Consider the following 24,389-nt stretch of genomic DNA (forward strand, 5'->3'; position numbering starts at 1 on the left):
ACAAAGCAGAAAAACAGTACACTTAAAAATAAAATAAAAAACATTTAAAAACACAAAGGCAAGTTGATTACAGCTTGAGGAGGAGTTACACACTGGGCAATCTGGAGTTTTGTGCAACATGTAGCCTGGTGTGTGCACTGTGTCCTTGTTATAAGGCTTAAAAAGTGACTAATTCCTATTGTGTGCTGTCCAGCGCCATGAGCTGTCTCACATGTGGTGCGTGTGAGCTCCTGCTGTCTATCAGAGGGCAAGAACAAATTGCATACCTATTGTTAGGCTGGTGCATAATGAACTTAGGACTTTGATCGTGCACAGGCTTTCTGCTGCCTAGGAACATCCCATGTTGCATTTGTGCTGCGTGAAAGCACTTGTCTCAAGTGGGCATTTCCACTGAAGGGCAGTAAGCAAGACAAATGGTTTTGTATTGACACGGCCGCTCCTTCCTGTCATTTTTGCCTGGACCGCTCTCCCGGAACATACTGTTGCCTCTTGGCTCTGCCACCTTTTCAATGAAGTTTTTAAGTTTTAGCGGCTTAGTCTGCACCCACACCCCACCCCACCCCACTTAAACAAAGCCTGAGTGTGGGCAACTGCATTTTCTTGTTAGTTTCTCCTCTCTCTTTCTCAATCACCCTCTCTCACTCTCCCCCCTCCCCCAAATTGTAAATTGAGGTTGTAAGTCCTGTGGAACATGTCTTCTGCTAATGTTGCTGTGTAAGGTGTCATTCAACTGGATAGCCCAATATTATAAAATGCTAAATTCGCCCCTCTGAGCGTAGGTGAAGGAGCAATGGATTTTGTATTAATTCTGCCTTTCTCTTAGTTTGCTCGAAGAAAGCCCACAAAAGAAGCCCAGTCCTTAAAACAACAAAATTCTATTTGCAAATCTAAAACAAAACAATCTGGTGTTTTTAATTCAAAGTCTTTGAGCCCACTGCTCAGGGAAGGCCTGAACTCACCTTGAGCTTCTTACGGACCACCTGCTGATGTAAGCCAGATGGCTGCTTTTTCACAAAATGGATAGATGCGTGGAGCCGATGGAATGTCTCCTTTAATTTTGCACAAGATTTTTGCTGTATTGCTGCTGCTGCTGCTGCTGCTGCTGCTGGGAAATGTTGTTATAGCACAACTATATATTGTTTTCTCTTGCAGCAAATGGATTATAAGCTTTTACGGGATTAACTTCTATTCGCAAAGGCATACAAATGCCTGGTGGTTTGTGTGTGTGTCTAAAACTTTCACATGCCAAGAACAGAGGCAAAAATAACCTAAAGATAACATACAGTACAGTGGAACCTCGTGTTATGTACCGTCCTCCTTATGAACGCTTCGGGTTATGAGCTCCGCTAACCCGGAAGTAGGTGCTCCTGGTAGCGAACTTTTCTCTGGGATGTGAGCGGAAGTTGCGCGACGGCAGCGGGGGGCACCATTAGTGAAAGCGCGCCTCAGGTTAAGAACGGTTTCGGGTTAAGAATGGACCTCTGGAATGAATTAAGTTCGTAACCGGAGGTACCACTGTATTGAAATCTTTATGACCACCCCCACCTCTCAAGGCAATAACAGCCTTTGCAGGTCAGAGAAAATGGTGAGGCCCATTTGGATTGCTTAGCACAGGAGTCAGCAAACCCTTTTAGCAGGGGGCCAGTCCACTGTCCCTCAGACCTTGTCGGGGGCCGGACTATATTTTGAACAGAAAAAAACAAAAAAATGAATTCCTATGCCCCACAAATAACCCAGAGATGCATTTAAAATAAAAGCACACATTCAACTCATGTAAAAACACGCTGATTCCCAGACCGTCCGCAGGCCGGATTTAGAAGGCAATTGGGCCAGATCTGGCCCCCGGGCCTTAGTTTGCCTACCCATGGCTTAGCACCTCTGCGCCCCCCATTGAGTGTGTTCCCCATAATTTTCTCCAACATAGAGGGGGGTCCTTGGCAGAAAGGTGGTCACAGAAAGGGTTCCCTGAATACATTTTTAAAAAAACAGTGGTGTGCAACTAAGTCATACTTAGAATAAACACTTTAAAATTGGTAAGCTCAGGCTAGCCATGCCCACTGATTTCAGTTGATTTAGTGTATGACTTAGATTCAGCTTCCCTCTCAACCTTGGGTGAGCAATCAAGGAAGTGCCTATGCTAGGCCAAGTGTGATCGATTTCCTTTTTTCCCCTTCAACGTACAATCATTCACCCCTTTAAAGTATAACTAAATCGAAAGTTGACAGACATGAATTTGGAGTATGCCACCCTCCGGTAACTGATTCTTTAAACAGACACTCCCATTAGCCTTTGGCCTTGGCACCAGAAAGCAGTGCATGGTTAATGAAAACAGTGCAGGACAGGAATGGGGAAATAGACACAGGACCAGCAACTGGTTTCTGAAAGAGAGAGAGAGAGGGAGAGGGGAAAAAATTGTTGCTGGTAATGCTCCCTAGGTAGAAAGCTTGGGAACAGTGGCACCATAGAATCAAGTCCATTTTATGCTGCTTTCAAGAGACAATCCAGAGTCCTTGCCACTCACAGAAGGGCTCCCTCTGTTTGTGGAAGGCACTGAGACCCAGCAGAGGCTTCCACTGTGGGAAGTATTTTTGCCATTCCCCCCTTCCTCCTTGGACTATTTCCTACATCTTTCCAGAGGGCATCCCAGTTCTCTGAAGCAGCTTTTCAAAGGATGTTCAAGAGGAAGGAGGAACTGGAAAAAATATTCACCATCACCCTTTCTTCCGGCGGCAGCATCCCGAGTGGAGTTGGTCACTAAATCCATGCCTATATTTTTATTTCACTACAGAGCACTCATAGATCAGAAACGGGCACTCATTTTAACATTTTTCACCAAATGAGATGTCTCAGGTTTGGAGAGTGCTGTAGCCTTTGCTCTAAAATGAGCCAAAATACCCTCTGTTTGTGCTAGCCAGCCCATAAGTGAACTCCCATTCGCAGTAGGATTACCATTGCTCTATATAATCTTCATTCCCCATGCGAAAATAACTTGAGCCACTCTCCCAAGAGACGTAGCATTTAGCTAGCTGCATAAGGTGGTGCGTATTCTGAACCAGCCTTTACTCTGTAGGCCTAAGAGAAGGAGAGATATAGAGTTGGAGGAATTCAAGGTCAAGCTAAAAATAAGTAATGCCTTAATATAGCCATTTTATTTTGCTGTTGCTCAAAGGGGCATTTCCTTGCTGCTTTTTTAATTTAAAAAAAGAAAAGCTACATATTTCTCTCAGTGACATGGTCACACAGCTCCTCATTTATAGCAAAATTGCCAGAATCCCGAGATGGCTGTATATCTAGTGCCTTTCTCCCCATATGTAAAAAGAAGGTTAAAGAAAGCTTGTTCCTGGTAGCACAACAGGTCCTTTACTTATTTTTTTTAATAGCTGAAACTGGAATTGTACAATATTCTTTGGAACTATTTCTGTTGCAGGTCATTGTCCATAAGGAATCGAAGGCTAAAAGCTAGTGTCTGCCTAGCTGGTTTCTTGAAATTATCTTTCATCCTGTTGAAAAGCTAGTTTCATTAGCTTTAGTGTACATCTAGAAGTTGGTTTGTTTACAACTGAACATTTTAAGCCTACTATTTTGGGATTTGGAAGGAGGGGTGATGCTGAGAGTGTCGTCCTTTTGTTTGACTCTCACCTACTCCTTTTGCCAGGAGCAGTTGGTTTTCCTCTCTCCTTGCGTTTCTGTGGTATGAGCCCCATCTAGGGATTTGATGAATTAAGTCTGTTTTCCAGACTTCAGTTCCTGTTGGAGTACTTGCTCTTGTTAGAACTCCTCCACTTAGGCAATTAGGGGGTTACTCTGGAGATGGAGAGTTTTTTATCGGCCCTTTATGGATAGTAAAGGAAAGCTAGGACTTAAATTAAGACTAAGCAACCTTTCGGAAAATCGCAAGATGTCGTCACTACATCTCGGGCTGTGCTTCTGTAAAGTCTAGTTACCATGGGTTGTTTTGTGGCTCTTCGATATCTCAGCAAAAGAATTAAATGCAAAAATAATTCAGACAAGATTCACATGGATAGCTGGTTTTGTGCCCAGGGCCAGTGCATCACAAATAATAATTCTTGAAAAGTTTATTTATTTTTTAAAAATACTTTGTTTAAATGACAAATCAATACCAATAATATGTATTTTTTAAAGGAGTTTAAACAAAAGCCAAATAGAATATCTTATGAGGGGTTGCTTGCAAACTGGGAAAACTGTTGTGGGTATCACACACATGCACACCCACACCCACACCACAACCAAGCGCACATAGCATCCTATTTGGTACACTACAATAGAATGCTTCTTTCAAGCTGGATTGCAGGGGGAGGAGGAGACCCTGTGGAAAAGCCATTATGGGTATTGTTTCTAGAAAAAGAGGTGCCGGAACTCGCCATGAGCACCTCCCTCTTTCTCTTAGAATGGCAATGAAGAATTCTTTGTTGTTTTTTGGCGTGCTGATAGGCTCGCTCATATGTCTTACTAAACAACGGTCTTGAAATCCAAACAAAGGGCAATCTAGGTCTGTGTTTCTTTTGGTTTGGCTTGTGTATAGAAGATAAAGGCATCTGGGTCTTTACAGCATCTGGGTCAGGCTGATCTTAACCCAAGAACACAGCCCTTTCATAAGTTTTATACCGAGGTGCATGTAATATGATTGGTATGTTTGATAAAACAGGCAGATGAAGTGGTGAAAATGTTTGTTAAGGCAGGCAGAACAAGTGAAAAGTTGAAGTTTTAGGATCATCGGACAGGACTGGCTTAATTTCGAGATCAAGAGACCTTTAGTCTGACACCTTAATCAGCCTAAGATTAGCCTCACTTCCTGTATCCTATAAAGCTTCAGGTAGAACAGGGATGGAGAAGATGTGGCTGTACTAACTCCCACCCTCCCTTGTCATTGGTTGTTTTGGCTAGAGCTTATGGGGGTTTGAGTACAGCAACATCCAAAGGCCCACAGGCATCCATCGCTGAAGTGTGGGCTCAGCAGGACTCGCTGTATGCCTTTAAGCTCAGACATCAGACTAATTTTAGCAGATGTGGTGTGGTCCCTCACAGTTTGGATGAGCCTTCTAAACCCATGCCAACAGTAATCTCTTAAGTGCCATAGCAATTCTATTCAGCAGTACAGATGACGTTGACTTAAGAAAAGCTATGCTGGGTCAAACCAAAATCCCATCTAGTCCACATTCTTGCTTCCCACAGTGACCAGCCAGACACTTCTGTGAAATCTATTAGCCATTGATAGGCTTCTTCTTCTTCTTCGCTGCAAATTTATTGATTAATTTATTGATTGATTTATCTGTTGATAGGCTGCTCAAGCACTTTGCAACTTCACTTTTCGAGCATCTGGAGGCCGAATGATTCAGAACCCAAATGCCGAAAACCCAGAAGTGAATGCTTCCATTTTCGAACGTGCCTCAGAAGTTGAACGGCTTCCGAGGCGTGTTTCTCCATTTTTCTCAATGGAATTGAGAAATCCAAAACATCCATGACAATGACCGACCAACCTCTGCTTTAAAAACCTCCAATGAAGGAGAGTCCATCACCTCCCGAGGGAGTCTGTTCCACTGTATCCTCTGGCCAGGAGTGCCCTTCATAAAATACTGGTGGTTCTTCTCCCAAGTATGTAGGCTGCACCCCACCCTCATTTGACTCCTCAGCCTACAAGGCAATGGGTCATTACGGTGCCTTGAATGCCCCTTGATAATGGCCATATGTGGTTTGTGTGTTTGTATTTCTGATCACTCTGATCTGTTGGTGTTCAGTACATGGGACAATTTGGCCAGTGTTTCAAGGAAAAATATTTTTTACAATTAATGTATATTTTTAAATACATAAAGTAAGAGGTGCAAGAGATGCTATAGACCTCGCCCCTCCAATTTTGGTTTGTGGCTGGCAGTCCTAGCTTCTCTTACCTAAACAATTGCTGTTTTCAGAACAGCAAGATAAATTGGTGTGAAACATGAAATTCAGGAATTGTCAGTGTCTGGTAAGCTGAACTTTTAGTGTCCTCTGTTCTGGCACTCTTATTCCCATCATGCATCTAGATTCCAGCAAATCATTTACCTTCATATGTAACATTTTGTGCCATATTTCTTCATTCCCATAGGAGTATATTGATGCTCACCCTGAAACCATAATTTTGGACCCCCTTCCTGCTATCAGGACCCTGCTGGACAGATCGAAGTCTTATGAGCTTATTAGGCAAATAGAGACCTACATGCAAGGTAAGTCGCTAGCATTTTTCACTGTTATTTGAGTGTGGAGGAGGGGGCTGGGATTGATACCTGGTTGGAAATGTAGTCTTCATTCATTGATGGCTAAGTTCAATACTGACAAATCTAACTGCTCATCATTCAAATCTGGATCTATCAAGCCACACTGAACTTTTTTTTGGTCTATTTACAACTTAAGACAGTGATTGTCTTCACATGTCACCAGTAAAAAAATATTGCTATATTATTTGCTTTATTCTGTCTGTTTCCTACACAGCTCCAAACCTTATTTATACTAGCTATCTTAATACAGGTGTTGCACCTGTGTATAGGCCTTTGCCCTGAAGAAGCCCCAGAAAGCTCCTGTTACTACCACATTTGGTATGACATGGCACCAGAGACCTCTATCCTGAAGTAAACCATGCAGAGCAAATCTGAGGAGGAAGGGTAGAAGTAGGGCTTTTTTTCAACCGGAACTCAGTTCCGGCACCTCTCAGGTGGGCGCCATTGCCATTCTTAGAGAGCAAGGGAGGTGTTCATGGTGAGTTCCGGAACCTCTTTTTTCTAGAAAAATAGCACTGGGTAGAAGGATGACAGTACTACATCTCTGCCAATCAGATTGCTCAGTTACAAAGTGAACTCAACCGGCCACTGGATGGCCACTATGAGAACAGCAGGCTCTTCTTATTTGGGGAAGAGATTTCGGGAGCAAATAATTAGGACCTTGAGTAATATTGCAGAAGCATCTTATCCAACTTGGTGGAGTTGCTCATTGAACCTTCAGTGCCGGAAATATTGTATCTTTAAGGGGCTATACTCAAATTTTATAGATAAATATTTACACACACAAGTGCTCAGAGTGTGTCAACCTTTACACTTTTTAATTTTTGTTAAGGAAAGCATTTCACATTTTAATAGATGAATTGCTGTTCCATGATTTTGAGCTGCTACCTACATATTTATTGCATGGTTTTTTCACTTGCAAAATGGGGTGAAGTTTACCTGTTTGGCTACAAAAGTGTGGAGGGGATCTTTACAGTGGCCATTTTTCAAGTATGCTGGTGGTGTTAATTGTCTGAATTACTATGTATGTTTTTCTCAAGACGAGAGTTATTAGAAAGGGTTGAATGATTGGTTAGAGGTGAATGAAGCATGAAGTGATGAATCTGCTGAGGTTAGTGCTGCTTGAGTTGACATATTTCATTTCATTTTTATTTTTTGTCTTGCACATGTAGCTGATTTAGGCATATGAGCTTTTTCGTGCTCAGTGCAGTAGCAGTTTTCTTTGAAGTATGTCATCTTGTCCCATTACACTAATTTTATCTTTGCTCTTCAATGAGGCTGTGTTGCTAGCTATGCAAATGAGCTTATTGAACTTCCTAAATAAAGTGCATGCCTTTGGGGCAGGAAACTGAATACATATTAAGGTATTTTCATAAAGGTACTGTAAGAAAGTGTGCAGCTTGCAGGCAGGCAGGATTCTGTTCCCATATCTCTACTAAAGGAAGCTTTTATGATCTGTGTTTACCTGAAAATCTGTTCAAGGTTGACTATGCTTATAAAATGAATTTGTAAGGAGATTTTATTCTAGAGATTAACAGATTGCAATCCTCCTGAAAGGTTCTTTTTAATGGAAGTAGGACAGCGTGTTGTAGTATCTTAAAGACTAGCATGTGTGTTGTGCCATAAGCTTTGATGGGCCAAAGCCCATTGTGTCTGATGTGTCTGATGAACCAGGATCTAGCCTGCCAGTAAGTTCCATGTGGTTGATGAGCCCAAGAAACAGGTCCCTTTCATGGATTATACATGTGGCTCCCTCTCTGGTTGTGTTCAGACAGACCATAAATTTCAAACTGTTTTTAACGGAATGGGGCTGTTGGTCTACAGTGTTTTAACTCTTGCTGTTTTTATCTATGTCAGACACGTGCAACTGGTAGGTTGTGATCTGCCAGTAGATCACCGGATGTCTGGGCAGATCACTGGTAGATCACTGGTTCCCCTCAAAGAAGCTCAACAAGTTTGGCTCCACTAAAAAAGCTGAACATTTTAGCCTTGCACCTCCAAAGAATGTGACTTTCTAAAAAAAGCTCAACAACTTTTTGACCTGAACCCCCCAAAAGTGGGTAGATCACTGCCAGTTTTTTACTCAGTAGATCTCAGTCCCTTGGGAATTGGCCACCCCTGATCTATGTTATATTGGGTGGTTTAAATGTATTATATCTTTTGATTTAAATAGTTGCTTTTTATTGTTTTAACTGTGAACTGCTCTGACAGCTCCTTTGGCCCTGAAAAAGATGATTTATAAGATTACTTAAATTGAAAATGTTTGTGTTGCATTATAGCGAATGTTGGCCAAGTATGGCCACCAGGGCTGGTCCCAGGCATCTTGCTGCCTGAGGCAAAGGACAAGATGGCGTCTCCCTCTATTACATTTACAAAAGCCAACCAGACTAACAGTTGAATCTGAGGGCAGCAGGGTAGCTTAGGGGGTGCAAGTCTTGTGACACACAGAGCTCTGTCTGCTTGCTGCCCCTCAGTATCTGCTCCCTGAGGTGACTGACCACTCATGATCTCACCTCTTCCTCTTAAAAAAATTTTAACAGCAACAAAAAAAATGAGGAGGAAAAATACCCTTTATGGTAAACATTTCTTGTATAATGATCTTACGAAAGTGTGGTAGGGTTCAGTCCACTCTACGGCCAAAATTGATCAAGTGGGAGATTATACTTAAGCTTTGGAATGCTGCTACTTTAGGGACATGCTGCCACAAGAATTCTTTTTCTCCTGCCAAAACACGATCTAAAGAATTGTGCTGCCTGATTAAAGAGCTAAACCCTCGTAACTCCAGGGGTATTACTCAGTTCTTTTACATAATGGTATCGGGTACAATTTAAGATTCTTGCCTGACATCTCTTGAAAAACAAAACGACCTTCTACCAAACAGATATTAAACTGATACACCCCAGGTTTTTCACACCCACAACTAACCTGCAACAAGGGACTAACTTTTTAATTATTTGCAATGGAGGCCTGCTTTTGTTTCCCTCCTTCTTATTTAAAAAAGCCATTGAAGTTCCGTGGACACCGTCTTAAAACAATTGCTCTTGTTCAGACATTTAGTTACAGTGAAGTGCCGGCTGTTTCTGTTTTATTTATTGCACTGTAGACACAAGAGGATTGTGAGGTCTGCATTAAGTTGTGCCCTGTTACCCAAAGGAGGATTGCTTGCTTTATCACAGTTATGAATTGAGTATTTTCTTAGATAATCCTGTCACTGCCGTGGGCTATCAATAACTAGCACTCCTGTGCTAGGATTGTGTCGTGAAAAGCAAGTACAAGATGAATGGAATTACCCAGAGTGCCGTGTTCTACCTGTAGCTATTTTCACCCTGTTGATTAAATCCAAAGCTACATTTTGGGGCTACGTCTAAGAAAGAAAGAGCTGCTTCGTGATGCAAAGGGAAAACAGATTAAAGAATTCTTGCCTCCTGAATTGACCTCTTGTTCTCTCTTGCATGCTTCCCTTACCCACTCATTATTCGAGTGATTCGGGAAAGCACGATAAGAGCAACATTTTTTTTAATAATAATATTTCACGGCTGACTGAGAAATATCTAGCTACTTCTCTTTCTAAATTAATTGCAGTGCCTTTCCTTCAACAAAGATCAGCACATTGTTGACTTTGTGTCTGGGGCAACCCAGCCTGATGGGCAGAGTATACATATTATTATTATTATTATTATTATTATTATTATTATTATTATTATTATTAGTGTGGATCTGGTTAAGTTAGGCTCTGCGAATGCTTCATTTTTGATAACTGCTGTTCTCTGTCTTTCTCTCAGCGGGTTTCTTGACTGTTCTAAAGCCTCCTTTTATTTCTGATAACTAGGGCTGGTTCACCTGAATAAAAGCCGCTGGAACAGTTTCTCCAAAATAATGGAACTAACAACCAAGTGTGCCTGTGATCCGAAGAGATCCTGACCCTTTGACAAAGCAGAATCCCTTACCCAATTTCCCCATCTGGCTGCAAGCTCTCTGAACTATATTGAATACCAAATGCTGCCTTGGAGATTTCCCCAACGTTCAGGATTTTACCCGGGGTGGTGGTGGTTGTCAGCAGTGTAATGGGGTGTGTGTGTCCTAAAAGGCTCTCGGGTATGCATGTGGAGCACTTCATATTTCCAATTGGATCTTGGCATATGTTTCGGAACAGGGTACCAATTATACTACTTCATCTAGCCCAAGTACACTTGACTGAGACTGCAAGGTCTTGAGCAGGTAAAGGGCTCTATCAGATATCCTTCTCCCCAGATGAAGTTAGGGTACTAAACCTGGGGGCGAGGGGGTTTCTATAGGCAAAGTGGTGCGCCCTATTGCTGAGTTGCACTAGTGGCTCAATCCTCAGGGTTTTCCAGATCTACTGGCCACACCCCTAACACCCACATGTTAGGCATGGACACCCGCAGAGGGAAATCCTGCATGTGTAGGCTTCCCTGGGAGCTGGATGTGTGTAATTGTCTATACCTGTTGGATGTCAGGGCCAACAGCACAGCCCTGTTGTCCCTTGACTGCATGACTCCCTCTTTGTATGAAGGGGTCCAAAGAGAAAGCAGTAAAATAGCACCCCTACAGAATACTTTGTCTGAAGTAGCTACTCCATGGTAAAGCTGATCCTGCAAACTCAGTTTGGGAAATGCTATTATATTTGGGTTTGGGTTTTTTTAACTTCTTACTACCAGTAACTGTATTTCCTGCAAGGGAAAACTTGACTTTTGCAGCCCTGTAACATTCTAGGATTGCGGGGTTTGCAACGCTGCAGGTAACCTGATTTCATAACGTTTCTAAACTGAGAATGCTCTCAACTTTTCAAGCTTTATGGGACTAAGTCTTTACTGGCTTGAGTGACCAAGAAAGGTCATGTTTGTTTCCAAAACAAAGCTGGTTTGTTTTTAGATTTGCTACTTATTCTGATTTATTTTCCAACTCCAAAAGTTTCCATAGGCACAACTCTAAAAGATGGCTGACTAGATAGTGTCAAGGCAGTTGTTTTCTGTAAATGTATGCCTCTTTATTTTTACCCCTTTCTCCTTCTTCCCCCTCTTGTCTCTTGTGATCCAGAAATAATACAGTAGAGGAGAAAGGGAAAATAGGCGTTGAAGTAAGGCTGTGATGTTGAGAAAGGTTCAGATTTCTTAAATGGTCAATTTTGTTATATTACAGGGATGCCTTTTAGTAGATGTGTAGGCTTCTTAGAACTACATGCATTTCATTTCTTAGCTCCTTCCCAAGGTAAAAGAAAAAGGTGAAGACATACCTTCCCGCTGTCACTAAGTGCACATACTTTCATAGCGGCAGGCTTTGATTGAAACCAATTTTCACTATCTGAGCCATTTCCAACCATTTTCAGTCCTCCTCGTTTTGATCTTGTAGGAAGCCAAAAGCATATGTGCTGGGTTTTCAAAGCACTCCATTGTGATTCATAATTAAGTGCCATTTTTGGGAAGAAAAAAAATCAATTATGGTGGTTTGCAGCAGGTTCTGACCTACCAAATAGCTTGAGCCTTTTCCAATATAGCAAAGGCAAATCCTCTTTACTCACTTTCCCCTCAAGAATAGGGATCGTGGCCCTCCAGATGATAGACTGCAGCTCTCATGAACCCCGGCTAGCATGGCACTGACGATGATAGAAATTATTGTCCGAACAACTTTTGGAGGACTAACAGTTGCCTATCCATTATCAAAAGGATGATCTAATATTCCTGTCCTGCTTCACATCTCCTGGGGTTATGTTCTGGTGTTGAAAACCAGTTGTGATAAGTGGCCCAAATCTAGACCTTCTCCTCCTCCTCCTCCTCCTCCTCCTCCTCCTCCTCCTCCTCCTCCTCCTTCTTCTTCTTCTTCTTCTCCTCCTCCTCCTCCTCCTTCTCCTTCTCCTTCTCCTTCTCCTTCTCCTTCTCCTTCTCCTTCTCCTTCTCCTTCCTTTGAACAGAAAGAAACTCAGATGGCTGAATCAGATGATCTTGTGCCACATATTTGATCAGATGGCTAAAAAGCCAGAGGTGTGTCTCTGTGTGTTGTTGTTGTTGTTTTAAAGTCTGTCACATTCAGAGGTACTCCACTTGAAAAGACTTGCCCATCAAAAGAAGCCTTGGCAGCTTTGCACATTCAGTGGAATAAACGCAACCATGTTGTGAGACAGAAACAAACATTTGAGCCTTCGATTTTTTGGGAATGTAAGCAGAAGGCAAGTTCCTTGTTCAGTGGATATTGGCTGAAAAGGGTGGCTTTCTCTCGCCTACTGGTTGGCGGTGGGGGAGGGAGGGTATCCCTCCCATTTTCCGTATAGAAAGTGCTTATTCTTGTGAAGCAGAGCAAGAAAGAAAGATCATCTCCTTCTAAAACTACTTTGGTACATTAAAGAAAATAGTAAGCAGTGTTGACCAGCAGACAAACACATTTGCAGCAAATTCATTATTCATGGAGACTGAAGAAACAGGTGCTGGGGACAGGATGTTCTTTCAACAATGACAAAATAACTGCCTGGGAATAAATGCATCCTATTACATAGGATTGGGAGCAGCAGGGAGGGGAGAGCTGATCTCTCTTTTTCATTCCGAAACAAGCTTTCAGCAGAGACATGGCTTGGGGCTCTCACCTGATTAAAACACAACTGATAAATAAACTTAAGGATTTTCTAGTCATTTAAAGCTGAGTATATTTGCACATGAATAAACAATTCCTAGGGTAAAAAACAAAAACTACTTTTGTCTTGGGAGTAGGTCTACACATGTGAAGGGGCCATAGCTCTGTGACAGATCACAGACCAGGTTCAATTTCTCTCATCTCCAGTTAGAAGTACCAGGGAACAGATAATAGGAAGAACCTCTGCCTGGTTTTAGGCATGTTTGAAGACTCAGGGGCGGGGTGGGGGACCTAGTGCATTGGGATGGTCAGTTCTCTGTTGACATTTTGTTGGTGACTTTTTAAATGTAATTTCTCCCAGATGCATTCTGAATATAGGTAAAGGACCCCTGGGCGGTTAAGTCCAGTCAAAGGTGACTGGGGGGTTGAGGCACTCATCTTGCTTTCAGGCCGAGTGAGCTGGCGTTTGTCCACAGACAGCTTTCTGGGTCATGTGGCCAGCATGACTAAACCGCTTCTGGTGCAGCAGGACACTGTGACGGAAACCAGAGTCCACGGAAATGGATTTCCACAAGACATCAAACAACCAGAAGTGCCCCCTTTGATGATCAGGTGGGGGTTGGGGAGTCGGTGTGAGGCTTTCTCTGAGATACTCCTATTCCAAGCTGTTTACACCTTTTAAAGTCAATAACAATACCTTAAACATGTTCAAAACTATCCCGTAGTTCAGAATGCATGGGACGTGGGTGGTGCTGTGGTCCAAACCACTGAGCCTCTTGGGCTTGCTGATCAGAAGGTCAGCGATTTGAATCCCCGCGACAGGGTGAACTCCCATTGCTCTGTCCCTGCTCCTGCCAACCTAGCAATTCGAAAGCACGCCAGTGCAGGTAGATAAATAGGTACCACTGCAGTGGGAAGGTAAACAGCATTTCTTAACTACTAGGAGTAGGATTTCACCTGCTTTGTATAACGATCTCCCTTTGGAGGCACCAACTATTTTTTGGTGTTCCGCGCTAAAAACTCACCTATTTGCCCAGGTATTCCTGGGCCGGGCCCCTGGTGTTTTAAAATGCTACTTGTTGTTGTTTTTTTAATTAATGCTTGGATGTTATAGGATGTAATTCAAAACTTGGGAAACGCGTTCCCTTTGTTCCACTGCAGTATTACTGCACAGCAGCTGTTCAGTGTTTCCTTCTTTTCTTGGCAAGAAATAAGGTGCTGGTACTCATATGTTGATAAAAGTGCTGAAGGTGCCAGCACAAAATGGCTGCCACAAAAAGCAGAAAAAGTGGTGGCGGCGCTTCACACCAGTGAGTTCTGTCACAAAAGAAACACTGCAGCTTTTACATGCTAATAACATAATTTTGGTGCTCCTTCTCCCCCCCCCCCGGGGGGGGTCCTTTGTATAAAATCAGGCCAGTTCTGGTGTTGAAATAAGAAAGGATAACACAAAAACATTTATGCAAATGTTCTAGATACATTTATATAGAAAAGGACCCCATTCTGGTAATTTGGGGTGATGCGTTAAGTTCTGTCTAGCCAAACTTTCTGAAAGCTAAATTTGAGCTTGTAAACAGCTGAAAAGAAAAACAAACTAAAGTCTAGAAAGGGATACTAAATAACTCAGACAGAAAGGAAATAGATTGTCTAATAAATCAAAGCCTATTTTATACAAGCCATACTGGACTATGGTGAGAAGTGTCCAGATTGTTGAATTTAGCTGTGTTTCTTCTCTGAAAAGCAGCCAGAATGTCAGCTCTCTATTTGATTTACCTTATATTGCAATTCAGAGTCTCTTGTTAGGACAACATAAATTCAGATGAATTAAGCTGTCATGAAGCAAATTCCAGGTTTGCTGCTCTGCAATTTGAAGGAGGGGGTTAGGCCTGTTCCTGCCCATTGAGGGTCCCCCCCCCCCAATATCTGAGGTGACTTCCTAACACACAAGTATCAAACTAAAATTCCGTACATAAAGTTCCTGATAGCTGTGCAGCTGGAGACTGGCATTTATGGATTAGTTTTGCACTGGTCTCTATTATTTTTCTCTGAGCCTATCGTTTACATCAAGACAGCACTGGTCTCTATTATTTTTCTCTGAGCCTATCGTTTACATCAAGACAGCAAGTTAGTAAACACACACACACACACACACGGTAGGAGAGCAGAAAATAATGACAATATATTTCACATCTGGCAACCAATGTGCCACTTTGGTTTCAGATTGTACATGGGTAGAAGAGTTTGAAAATCCTGGGACACAAATTTTCATAGCCCTCTAGCAACTACTGTGCCTGATTTACCAGAAGTAATGTATTTAGTATTAATTCTGAAAGTGTATACTCAATTCTGACCAAACTAAGCCTTCTGATAAATAGCTGCTAGCGGGCCATGAAAATTTGTGTCCCAGGCTTTTTTGACGCTTCTGCCCATGTACTGTTGGAAACCAAAGGGGCACATTGGTTGCCAGAAGTGAATTCTTTTTCCAGCTCTCCTACCCCACTAATAGAATCAAGGCTTGGACTAGAGGTTGGTGATCTTAAAGTACTTCTACCAACGTCACGCCAACAAGGGAGAGAGGCTTCTCTGTTACAGCACCCTAACTGTGGTACATCCTCCCCAACGAAGTACAACTGGTGCCACTGAACCTGTTAGCATTTCAGTGCCATATCAAAGCTTTTTTTCTGATTCCCTGGGCATCTTAGTTGTTTAGTCTGCCTTATTTATTTATACAAGTATTTCTATACCACCATCTCACATAAATTACCAAGGCAGTGTACAACAATATCTGCAACACCAATAAAATATAAAATGCCCTTAAAACAATATAAAATAATTGTTTAAATGGCCAGCTAATCTTGAGAAGCAATGACAAACCTAGATAGCATCTTAAAAAGCAGAGACATCAACTTACCAACAAAGGTTCTTATAGTTAAAGCTATAGTTTTCCCAGTAGTGATGTATGGAAGTGAGAGCTGGACCATAAAGAAGGCTGATCGCCGAAGAATTGATGCTTTTGAATTATGGTGCTGGAGGAGACTCTTGAGAGTCCCATGGACTGCAAGAAGATCAAACCTATCCATTCTGAAGGAAATCAGCCCTGAGTGCTCCCTGGAAGGACAGATCGTGAAGCTGAGGCTCCAATACTTTGGCCACCTCATGAGAAGAGAAGACTCCCCGGAAAATACCCTGATGTTGGGAAAGATGGAGGGCACAAAGAGAAGGGGACGACAGAGGACGAGATGGTTGGATAGTGTTCTCAAAGCTACCAGCATGAGTTTGACCAAACTGCGGGAGGCAGTGGAAGACAGGAGTGCCTGGCATGCTCTGGTCCATCGGGTCACGAAGAGTCGGACACGACTAAACGACCAAACAACAATCTTGAGAAATTTAAACTGAACAGACCTGTCAGCATAAAGACACCTTCAAAGGACACCTGAAAGTCAAAGGCAATGATGCCTACCAAATCTCTGCTGGAAGAGTGTTCCATACATAGCATACAACTGGCAACCCTAAATACCTGACTTCTGGTTGAGGCCAGTTGGGTATCTGTAATATGGGAGACTACTAATGGAGCTCCCCTGGATGATTTCATAGCCATTAAGAGATGTTTTAGCAAAGGTCTCACCTGCTGTAGGCCACCTGTAGAATCCCATTCACCATAGGTATTACTCCTAAAAGACCAGTGACTTCATTACTCAGAAAAAGTGTTGAGAAATTTTCTTCTGGGAAGCATTCCGAGTGCAAACTGCTATTTGTGGCAGCAACAGTCTGTCTTGAGCAGATTGTGAATAATGTTGGGACTCTGCATATGTGTATGTGTGGTGTGTGTTGCCTTTAAAGGAAGTCTCTCCTCAGCTTGTAGCAGGTATTGTACTGTCCCTTGAGTTCATTGTTGGACTGAGGGCAGTGGTTGAAAGGGGCTTGTTGTTAACATCCTTTCATGAAAGGGGTTGCTTGTTTCCCTTCAGTGGAATTCAAGCTGCTGCTCTTCCAGTCTGACCTTTTCCCAGTGTGCTGCTCTGCTGGGAAATGCTGCCCTCCAAAGGTGCAAAGACTGTGCAAATTAGGTGTGTGTATATATATATATATATATATATATATATATATATATATATATACCTCTCCAAGATGGGCACCAATGTAACCACCACCAGCAGAACCGAAAAGGAATTGGCTTCATGAAATTACCATATGTTTGATAGCAGCTGAAGCAATTCCAGGCTGTTCCACATAGACATCACCTACTGGGTTTGTGATGGTGTTGAGTGTGTGGCCTTTAATGTGTGGTTTTTTTAATTGATGTTAACATAGATGCCAACCGCAGTGCATAGCTGGTAGTTCAAAGCTGCCAAGAAAGCGCTTCGCATGTTGGCTGTTGCTATGCAGTAGTGACGCAACGTTTTGTTGCGATGGTGGTTTAGAAAGAAACCGTTTCCCACTTTAGTTAACTATTGTCACCCACAGAAACTTTCATGGTATAGATAACTATGCCTGGAATATCTTCATTCTCTCTAGATGGGCAGCCCCTGTTTCTGAGGTTAGGGGGCAGGGAATGGCCTGGTTAGTGCTCTTGGCCCCAGTGAAAGAAGTATGTTCCTTACAGCAGGGCTGCAGAAATTTGTGAATCTAACTGTGGCATAGGTGGACCCGCCATAGAGACAGTGGAGATGGGAAATAAAGCAGCACTAGCATTTGTTTGCTGCTCTTTACAGAAAGGCCAACCACACCGGTCCCTTTCAGGCACTTACAAAATCGTTCTTTGGGTCATAGCTTCTCTTTCATCCTTCCACAAGAAGCGGTTTAACAGCGGTGTGTTGGAATACCTCTAGAACCATAGTGTCCGGTGTTGACTTCTCAAAATGCTAACGCAACAGGGTGATAACACTAGCTTTAATATGTCTTGCCAGCAGTAGAAAGGCAGGTAACTGCATTGGCACCATAACATACAAACATTATGCACCACCGATTCTTTGTTTTTTAAAAAAAATCTTGCTTATACTGTCAAAGGGTTTCAAGAACTGTGCCATGTTGGAAAATTGGATGTATTTGTTGTGTTTTCCCAAGAGAGAGATGTAAGCACACAAAGTTTCTATTAACGGGACCTACCCGCTACTCAGCAAAATAAAACAACAAACCTTATTTTTGCATTTGCAACAGTAAACTGATATAACAAAGGGTATCCTCTTAATCTTCTAGTTCTGATTTTGCAGGTGAAATGTTCTGCCACTGAAACAAGAATTGACCTGTACATTGTGGGCGCTTCTCACAGCTGTTTATTGTGGACTCAGTACTTGTGCATGCAATGCACGCAAGTCTTTTGCAATGTCCACACAAAGACACACAAATAAATGGGGTTTGTGCAGGGGTGAACATGGGGTAGCATTTTTCGAGGAGAACTTGTGTGGATGCTGTGAAAAGACATGAATGCATAAACAGCAGCAAGTCCACAGTAAACTGTGCAGAGCTGCCCTGAATAAGTCAGGATTTTTTTCACCCTCCTCTCTTTAAAAGAAAATTCCCTCTGATTTAGTTCTGCTGTTGAAATAGAAGCTGCCTTCCAATGGTGCAAGCTTAGATGTGTACACTCAGAAGTAAGTACCAGCACTGGACTGAATACTAGGTCTCCAAGAGATTGGGGCATACAATTTGTCTCCTCTTTTCCTAATTGAGGACCACAGTGAAGTTTGTGTGGCCACAAGTTTACATGGGTGAAAGACGTTTACACTTCATAAATTAACCTACAGGCTTCACTGCCAGTGGAGATGGGTGACTTCCTCTCAGCTCACGTCAGATTCGTTTGGAAAATAAAAAAAATGACTTGGCTTCTTTTCCGAAACCAATCCGGAAGTCATTCCTTCCTCCCATTCACACACTGACTACCTCCCTGTTTCCCTTTTAAATGAGACTCACACAGCTGGCACTTTGGTCCCAGAAAGAGGAGGAACGAACTTCTCCCTGCCTCTCCCCTTCAGTGTGCTGGTTGCATGCCAGGAAGAACCCCAGTGGCCCTTGGGAGATGTAGTTTCCCCAACAGATATTTGCAATCCAAGTAGCCCTTTGAGGAGCAAACTTACATTTGCCAAACATTGCTTATAAGCTTCATGAGACATCTGGCTGGCCAACTGTTGGAGATAAATGCTGTGGCCAGATGGATTTTTGCCTGATATAGCTGTGTCCTTACGTTATTACTTACATTGCCCTTACATCCCACCCCACCCACTCATAACTATTTTATTTATTACATTTATATTCCCCCAGTATCTTTTAAGGATCTCAAGGTGGTGTATATGGTTCTCCTCCTCCCTGTTTCATCCTCTCAAACAACCCTGTGAGGTACGTAGGCTAGGCTAAGAGATGGTGACTGGCCCAAGGTCACCCAGTGAGCTTCATGGCTGAGTGAGGATCCTAGTCCAACACTCAAAGCATTACACCACACTGACTCTCTATTCTTGGTAGATGTTTGTTCTTAATCTGTTCTTTGTCATAGAGTCCCTTGTAACTTGATTTTTTTCTTACAGCAGTGAATATTTTGTTGGCATTCCATGTAATCTTGGGCATGTAGACTCTTTCAAATTTAGAAAATGATTTTAAGTTTCCTTATACCTTCCAAGGGAATTGTGTGTTGAAACAGTTGTAAACAGGCTGGTTTTATTCTTGCTATAAAAACAAAGAAGGGAACTGAGTTTTCTTCCACACACCGAAGTTCTGCCCACCTCTGCGTCAGGCGGTCTACCAACACTGAATTGAGCACTGTTAACAGGGCAGTTGTTTCATTGCAGCACAGAAATAATGGCCTGTTCTTATGCAGTGGTCTGTTCTTATGCTGGCCACTCCGTGCTGCCCAGTCCTAACCTGCCAATGAACATTAGTTACTGTTTTTATTCTTCTGTTGGTTATCACCCATGGAAACCATTTGCTTTGCTGAGAAACCACAGCAGCTACCTAACGCTGGTATGCAGCTAAGATTTCTTGATATAGCCTTCATGGAGAGGAGGGGGTTGGACCAGTAGTTGTTTACTCGAGCCTTGGATTAGTATGACATAACTGGGTCTCAAATCTATTTTGTTCGTGGGAGATGAGATGAAACAGTGAAATCTGCTATTAAATGCTTCTTGCTCTATACTGACTCTCTCGTTTCCCCAAAGCCAGTAGCTTTCTCTGTATGATAAAAGGGCCTAGGCAGAGGAGGTGAGATGCTTTCACTGGCAAGCTGCAGATAAAGGTGGCACTAATAGGGAGCTGCAGACAAGTGTATTTCTGCTTTTAGGTTAGCTGCCACCATTTCAAAACTTATTAAATGCTCTTGGGGGCAGGGGGAAATCCATCATGTACTGAGTAATTAAGGCAAACTTCTGCCTTCACATACCAGGAAACTATGAAATCTCTTAATTATTTCAGTTTGGAAGGAGATGCACTTTGTTCATGCTTTACGTTATCTGTTCTAAACCTTAGACTTGGCTTTAAATGTGTGCAGGTTGTGGGTCACAGCCATATCAATTCACTGAAATGCATACCTTCCTAGTTGCCATTGGAGGCTGTGAGGCCAGATGTCCTTAAACACAGTTACTCAAGTTTCATAGGGATGTTTTCAAGCTTGTTCGTTTACTAATTTTCTCTTGATGTTGAATGTAATTGACTAGTGTCATGGTAGGCTTTCACTTGATTCAAAACAGCATTTGAGAAGGAAGAGCCTGTTCACTGGAAGAGGGTGGCATCTGCTGGGTTCCCCATTTGCAGTATCAGCTGCCTTTTTAAGCTCACCGAAGGTCAAAAGTGAACCAGTTCTGGGGAATTCAGAATGCCTCCTGCTTAACCCCCCTTTTCTCTCTCCTGTGCCTCTGATCTCATTTACCCTCTTCCTTGAGTCACAGGTTGGTAACCTGTAGCCATTGGGCCTCATGCAACTCCAACCTTATTTTATGCAGTTCCCAGTACCTGAAGCTGCCATTATCTTCCATCCCATTAGTGTTCCTTCCTACCTACTCATTCACTTCCCTTTCTTGCCACTCATTTGTGTGTGTGTCTGTAGCACACTAAAGTCAGAAATGATGCACTTTCGAAAACAGTAGGTGCGTTGTACACACACACAACACACAATCCTCTACATACTTATACAATGACAACAGCATTAAATGCAGTATGTTTGTTTCTGTGTAGGATTAGGAATTCCAATCTAAAGTAGCCATGATTATTTTGAACCCAGAACACTTTCATTTACCCACCTTCAACAAGATTTGCCCCTACGGGAATGTGGACCTTGATCGGGACAAAAGTTTGTGTTACCCCCATGTGCCCTTACATCTTCCACTACGTTCCGGTCATATTTCATTTCAGCTTCAAGGTTCACTTTTGAATCTTTTGTGATTCCCCTGAGCATTGTGCAAAAGATGGTGGCATGCTTTGAAACAGCACCATGTCTGAGAGTTAATGTGATGGGTATGTAAGTAAGTATACATGTATTGCCCTCCCCCCCCCATCCTTTTTGTGAGTAGGCTGTGTCCTCCAAGGAGAAGTTTCCCTGACCCTCAGTGCACCTGTGCTTGAGATCATTGGAGAGTAGGACACTCTTGGCAGCGGCACAGAATGAATGCTGAAAATAGGTGATGGTGTCGTACATACAAAACAAATCTTCTGTAGGGTTTTTTTTTCCCAATTTGAGTTTCCATGGAAGACAAGCTGAGGGAGCAAAGGTGGAACTAGACTTCTCTTTGAATTTACATGGCTGGCGCCAATAGATATTTGTGAGCTTTAGACATGTGGATGGGGACTCAATCAAGGCCAGAAAGAATCCCTTGTATCTTGGTTAAATCAGGCGCAAATCCTTAATTGAAGTTAAGGAACTTTCTTCTGCCCAGGAACTTAAAAGTATTGCAGTCCTGTCACTTTCAAATGCTGGTGCCTGTTTCATCATGGCAAGGAGAAAGAAGCTTTGAAGCCGGGAGAACTTAATTTTGTTTGGAAGGTGTTATTTTTAGATCCAAGGCGACCTCAAAACATCAGTTTGTCTGTCATCCTCCCTTTCTTACAAGTTGTTTGCCTGCTACAATGCATTGCAATAAAATAATGGCTTAACGGCAGGGATGGTGAACCTGTGATACTACAGATGTTGTCCTATTAGCACCCAGCCAGCATGGGCAATGGGCCAATTGTATATGCTTATGCAAGTTAGACTAGCATATACAACTAGATTCATGCACTTGAATCTGAACTGAAACTTAGTTCGCAGGTTAAGAACAAGAATTGGTAGCGTTACTTTATGCTTCTGCAAACTTCAATAAATCATGTACGGCCCCTAATTGAATTTATTCTTCTTCACAAGGAATGGATATGGATGTTCAGAAGCAGGGCAGCCTTAGAGTCAAGAGGTGAATAGGAAGGCAGGGAAGCAGTCACTTATTCCCCACCTCCAAGCAGGAGAGAAGTGCTGCCACACCGTCTTCCCCTGGCTACACCACTTAAAATTAGGTGTACAGCCTGGTCTAGGTGGGACTGTTCCCCCTAGAAGAAGCAGATGCCTACTTAGGGTGGGACTCCTAGATCCACGTCTGTCAATGCCTTGGTGGCCCAGAATGCCTTTTACCAACTTTGGCTGGTTTGCCTTTCCTGAACAGGGGTAGCCCAGCCACTGACCCGTGTTCTAGCAACCTCAGTTTCTATCACTGTAATGATATGGCAGTGGCTGTCTCACTAGCTGCTTCTGGGCCAGATGCAAAGTGGCAATGCTTATCTTTAAAGCCATAAACAGCATGGGACCTAAACAAATGAAAGGAGCACCTGTCCCAGTCTTTTTCTGCCCATGCACGAGGAGCTGTCTCTGTTCTCTGTGCCTCCATGGCAATAGATAGCCTGCTTTGTATTTTTAGTTGCTCTTCCAGTTTTGATGTATTGAATGAGTTTGTATATTATGGTGTGCTTTGTGATTGTGTGTATTTTTATTATGTATCTGTACCCCGCTTCGGGATGAAGGGTAGGCAAAAAGTAGCCATAAGTTAATAGGATAAATAAATAGAACTGCACTTTCCCTTTTCTGGAAGGGAGTGTCAGTCTGAAGGACTGAAGGATGTGCCAGTCCCATATCTGAAAATAAACTTCAAATAAATTTCAAATACCTTGTAGAAGACTGCTTCCAGCTGGTTGTATGGGCCATAATTTTCTCTATCCACATTTCAGACATCATAATGATGCTCAAGGATGCCCTCCCATATTTCAAAGGGAAAGCCAAAAATAGACGTCCTCTGAATAACTAAAAGAAGCAAAACCTCCGGAGGAGTAACAGTGTTAGTCTATTGCAGCAAAAACAATGGCCGTGTTTGTATCTCATGTTAAACCCAAGGGTAGGGAACATTTCTGGCCAACTTTGGCAGGTGTGGTGGTCAACGCAAGCGTCAAATCACTTTGCATAATTGCGATGTCAGAAGATCAATAGGTGGGTTGTCCTGCTCACCTGTCAGCTTGCCACAGTGCTTCCAAATTGCCCAATAGGCAGTTGCCACCCAGTGCCAGGTTTACATATGGGCTGAGTGGGCTGGAGCCCAGAGACTCAGACTCTAGAGGGGCCTTGGCCTCTTGCCTGTTTGTTTGTTTGTTTGTTTGTTCGTTTGTTTGTTTTAAAAAAAGGCAGATTTTACTCTCTAGGCCCAGTTGCTAAGTAACATTAAGCACATGATGTATGAGTCTGTTTAGTAAAGTTCATGGAGGCTTTAAAGCTACTCGGATTCAAATGATAAAGTCAGCTATTAAGCAATGCATGTGTTCAGAACACTGGACAAAGGTCCATTGGAATATTAGCACTGCGATGGACCTTTTGCCATTTTGAAGCAAGCATTCAAAAACCCAGCCTGGTTCTGCTCAAATAATTTATTCTACTCCATCAAAGTCAATGGAGAAACCTACGCAGTCTACTGTTCTGTAGACTTTTCTCTAACCAAACTACCTCAACTATAGCTCTATCTTCTTCTGGATTTGATGATTGGCACCACGCTTATCTTGTTCAAACCCATGCAAATTCTAAAAATCATATGGACTCCATGTTAACAAACTTGACAAGAAAGCTTGTGATGAAACTGAAAAAGGAGATACTAGATGACAGGGTGAAAATCTTCTGCAGAAAATGGAAGAATTTGAATTCATTTTCATGCTTCACCTTTGGAGGCATTTGCTAGACCAATCTCATAGGGTTAGCAAGTCACTCCAAAGTTTGCAAAATGAGCACATGTGCAGATATTTACAGCTCACTATTGCAGTCTGTATCAAACATTCAGGCTAATTTTGATGAAATCGAACAGCAAGCAAAATTTACTCTGAGACAGCACCCGAAGCCTTAGGCCAGTGATGGCCAAACTTGGCCCTCCAGCTGTTTTGGGACTACAGTTCCCATCATCCCTGACCACTGGTCCTGTTAGCTAGGGATGATGGGAGTTGTAGTCCAAAAAACAGCTGGAGGGCCAAGTTTGGCCATCACTGCCTTAGACAAACTTTCTCTAAGAGACAAGTTTAGGGTAAATTCATTTATCCCTGTCATGGATGGCCTTGAAGTCA

At 42.6% G+C, this 24,389-nt stretch overlaps 1 protein-coding gene across 2 annotated transcripts in view; it reads left to right on the forward strand.

The window, feature by feature from the left end:
- ITPK1 (inositol-tetrakisphosphate 1-kinase) overlaps nucleotides 1–24,389 on the forward strand; it is a 121,859-nt gene that overhangs the window by 82,905 nt on the left and 14,565 nt on the right. For both annotated transcript variants that reach the window (XM_053376406.1, XM_053376414.1), the window contains exon 4: nucleotides 6,101–6,218. In XM_053376406.1, the coding sequence (XP_053232381.1) occupies nucleotides 6,101–6,218 (118 nt within the window). The remainder of the gene's footprint in view (nucleotides 1–6,100; nucleotides 6,219–24,389) is intronic.

This window comes from Podarcis raffonei, chromosome 1 (genome assembly GCF_027172205.1).
Source record: "Podarcis raffonei isolate rPodRaf1 chromosome 1, rPodRaf1.pri, whole genome shotgun sequence".
Taxonomy (NCBI): Eukaryota; Metazoa; Chordata; class Lepidosauria; order Squamata; family Lacertidae; genus Podarcis; species Podarcis raffonei.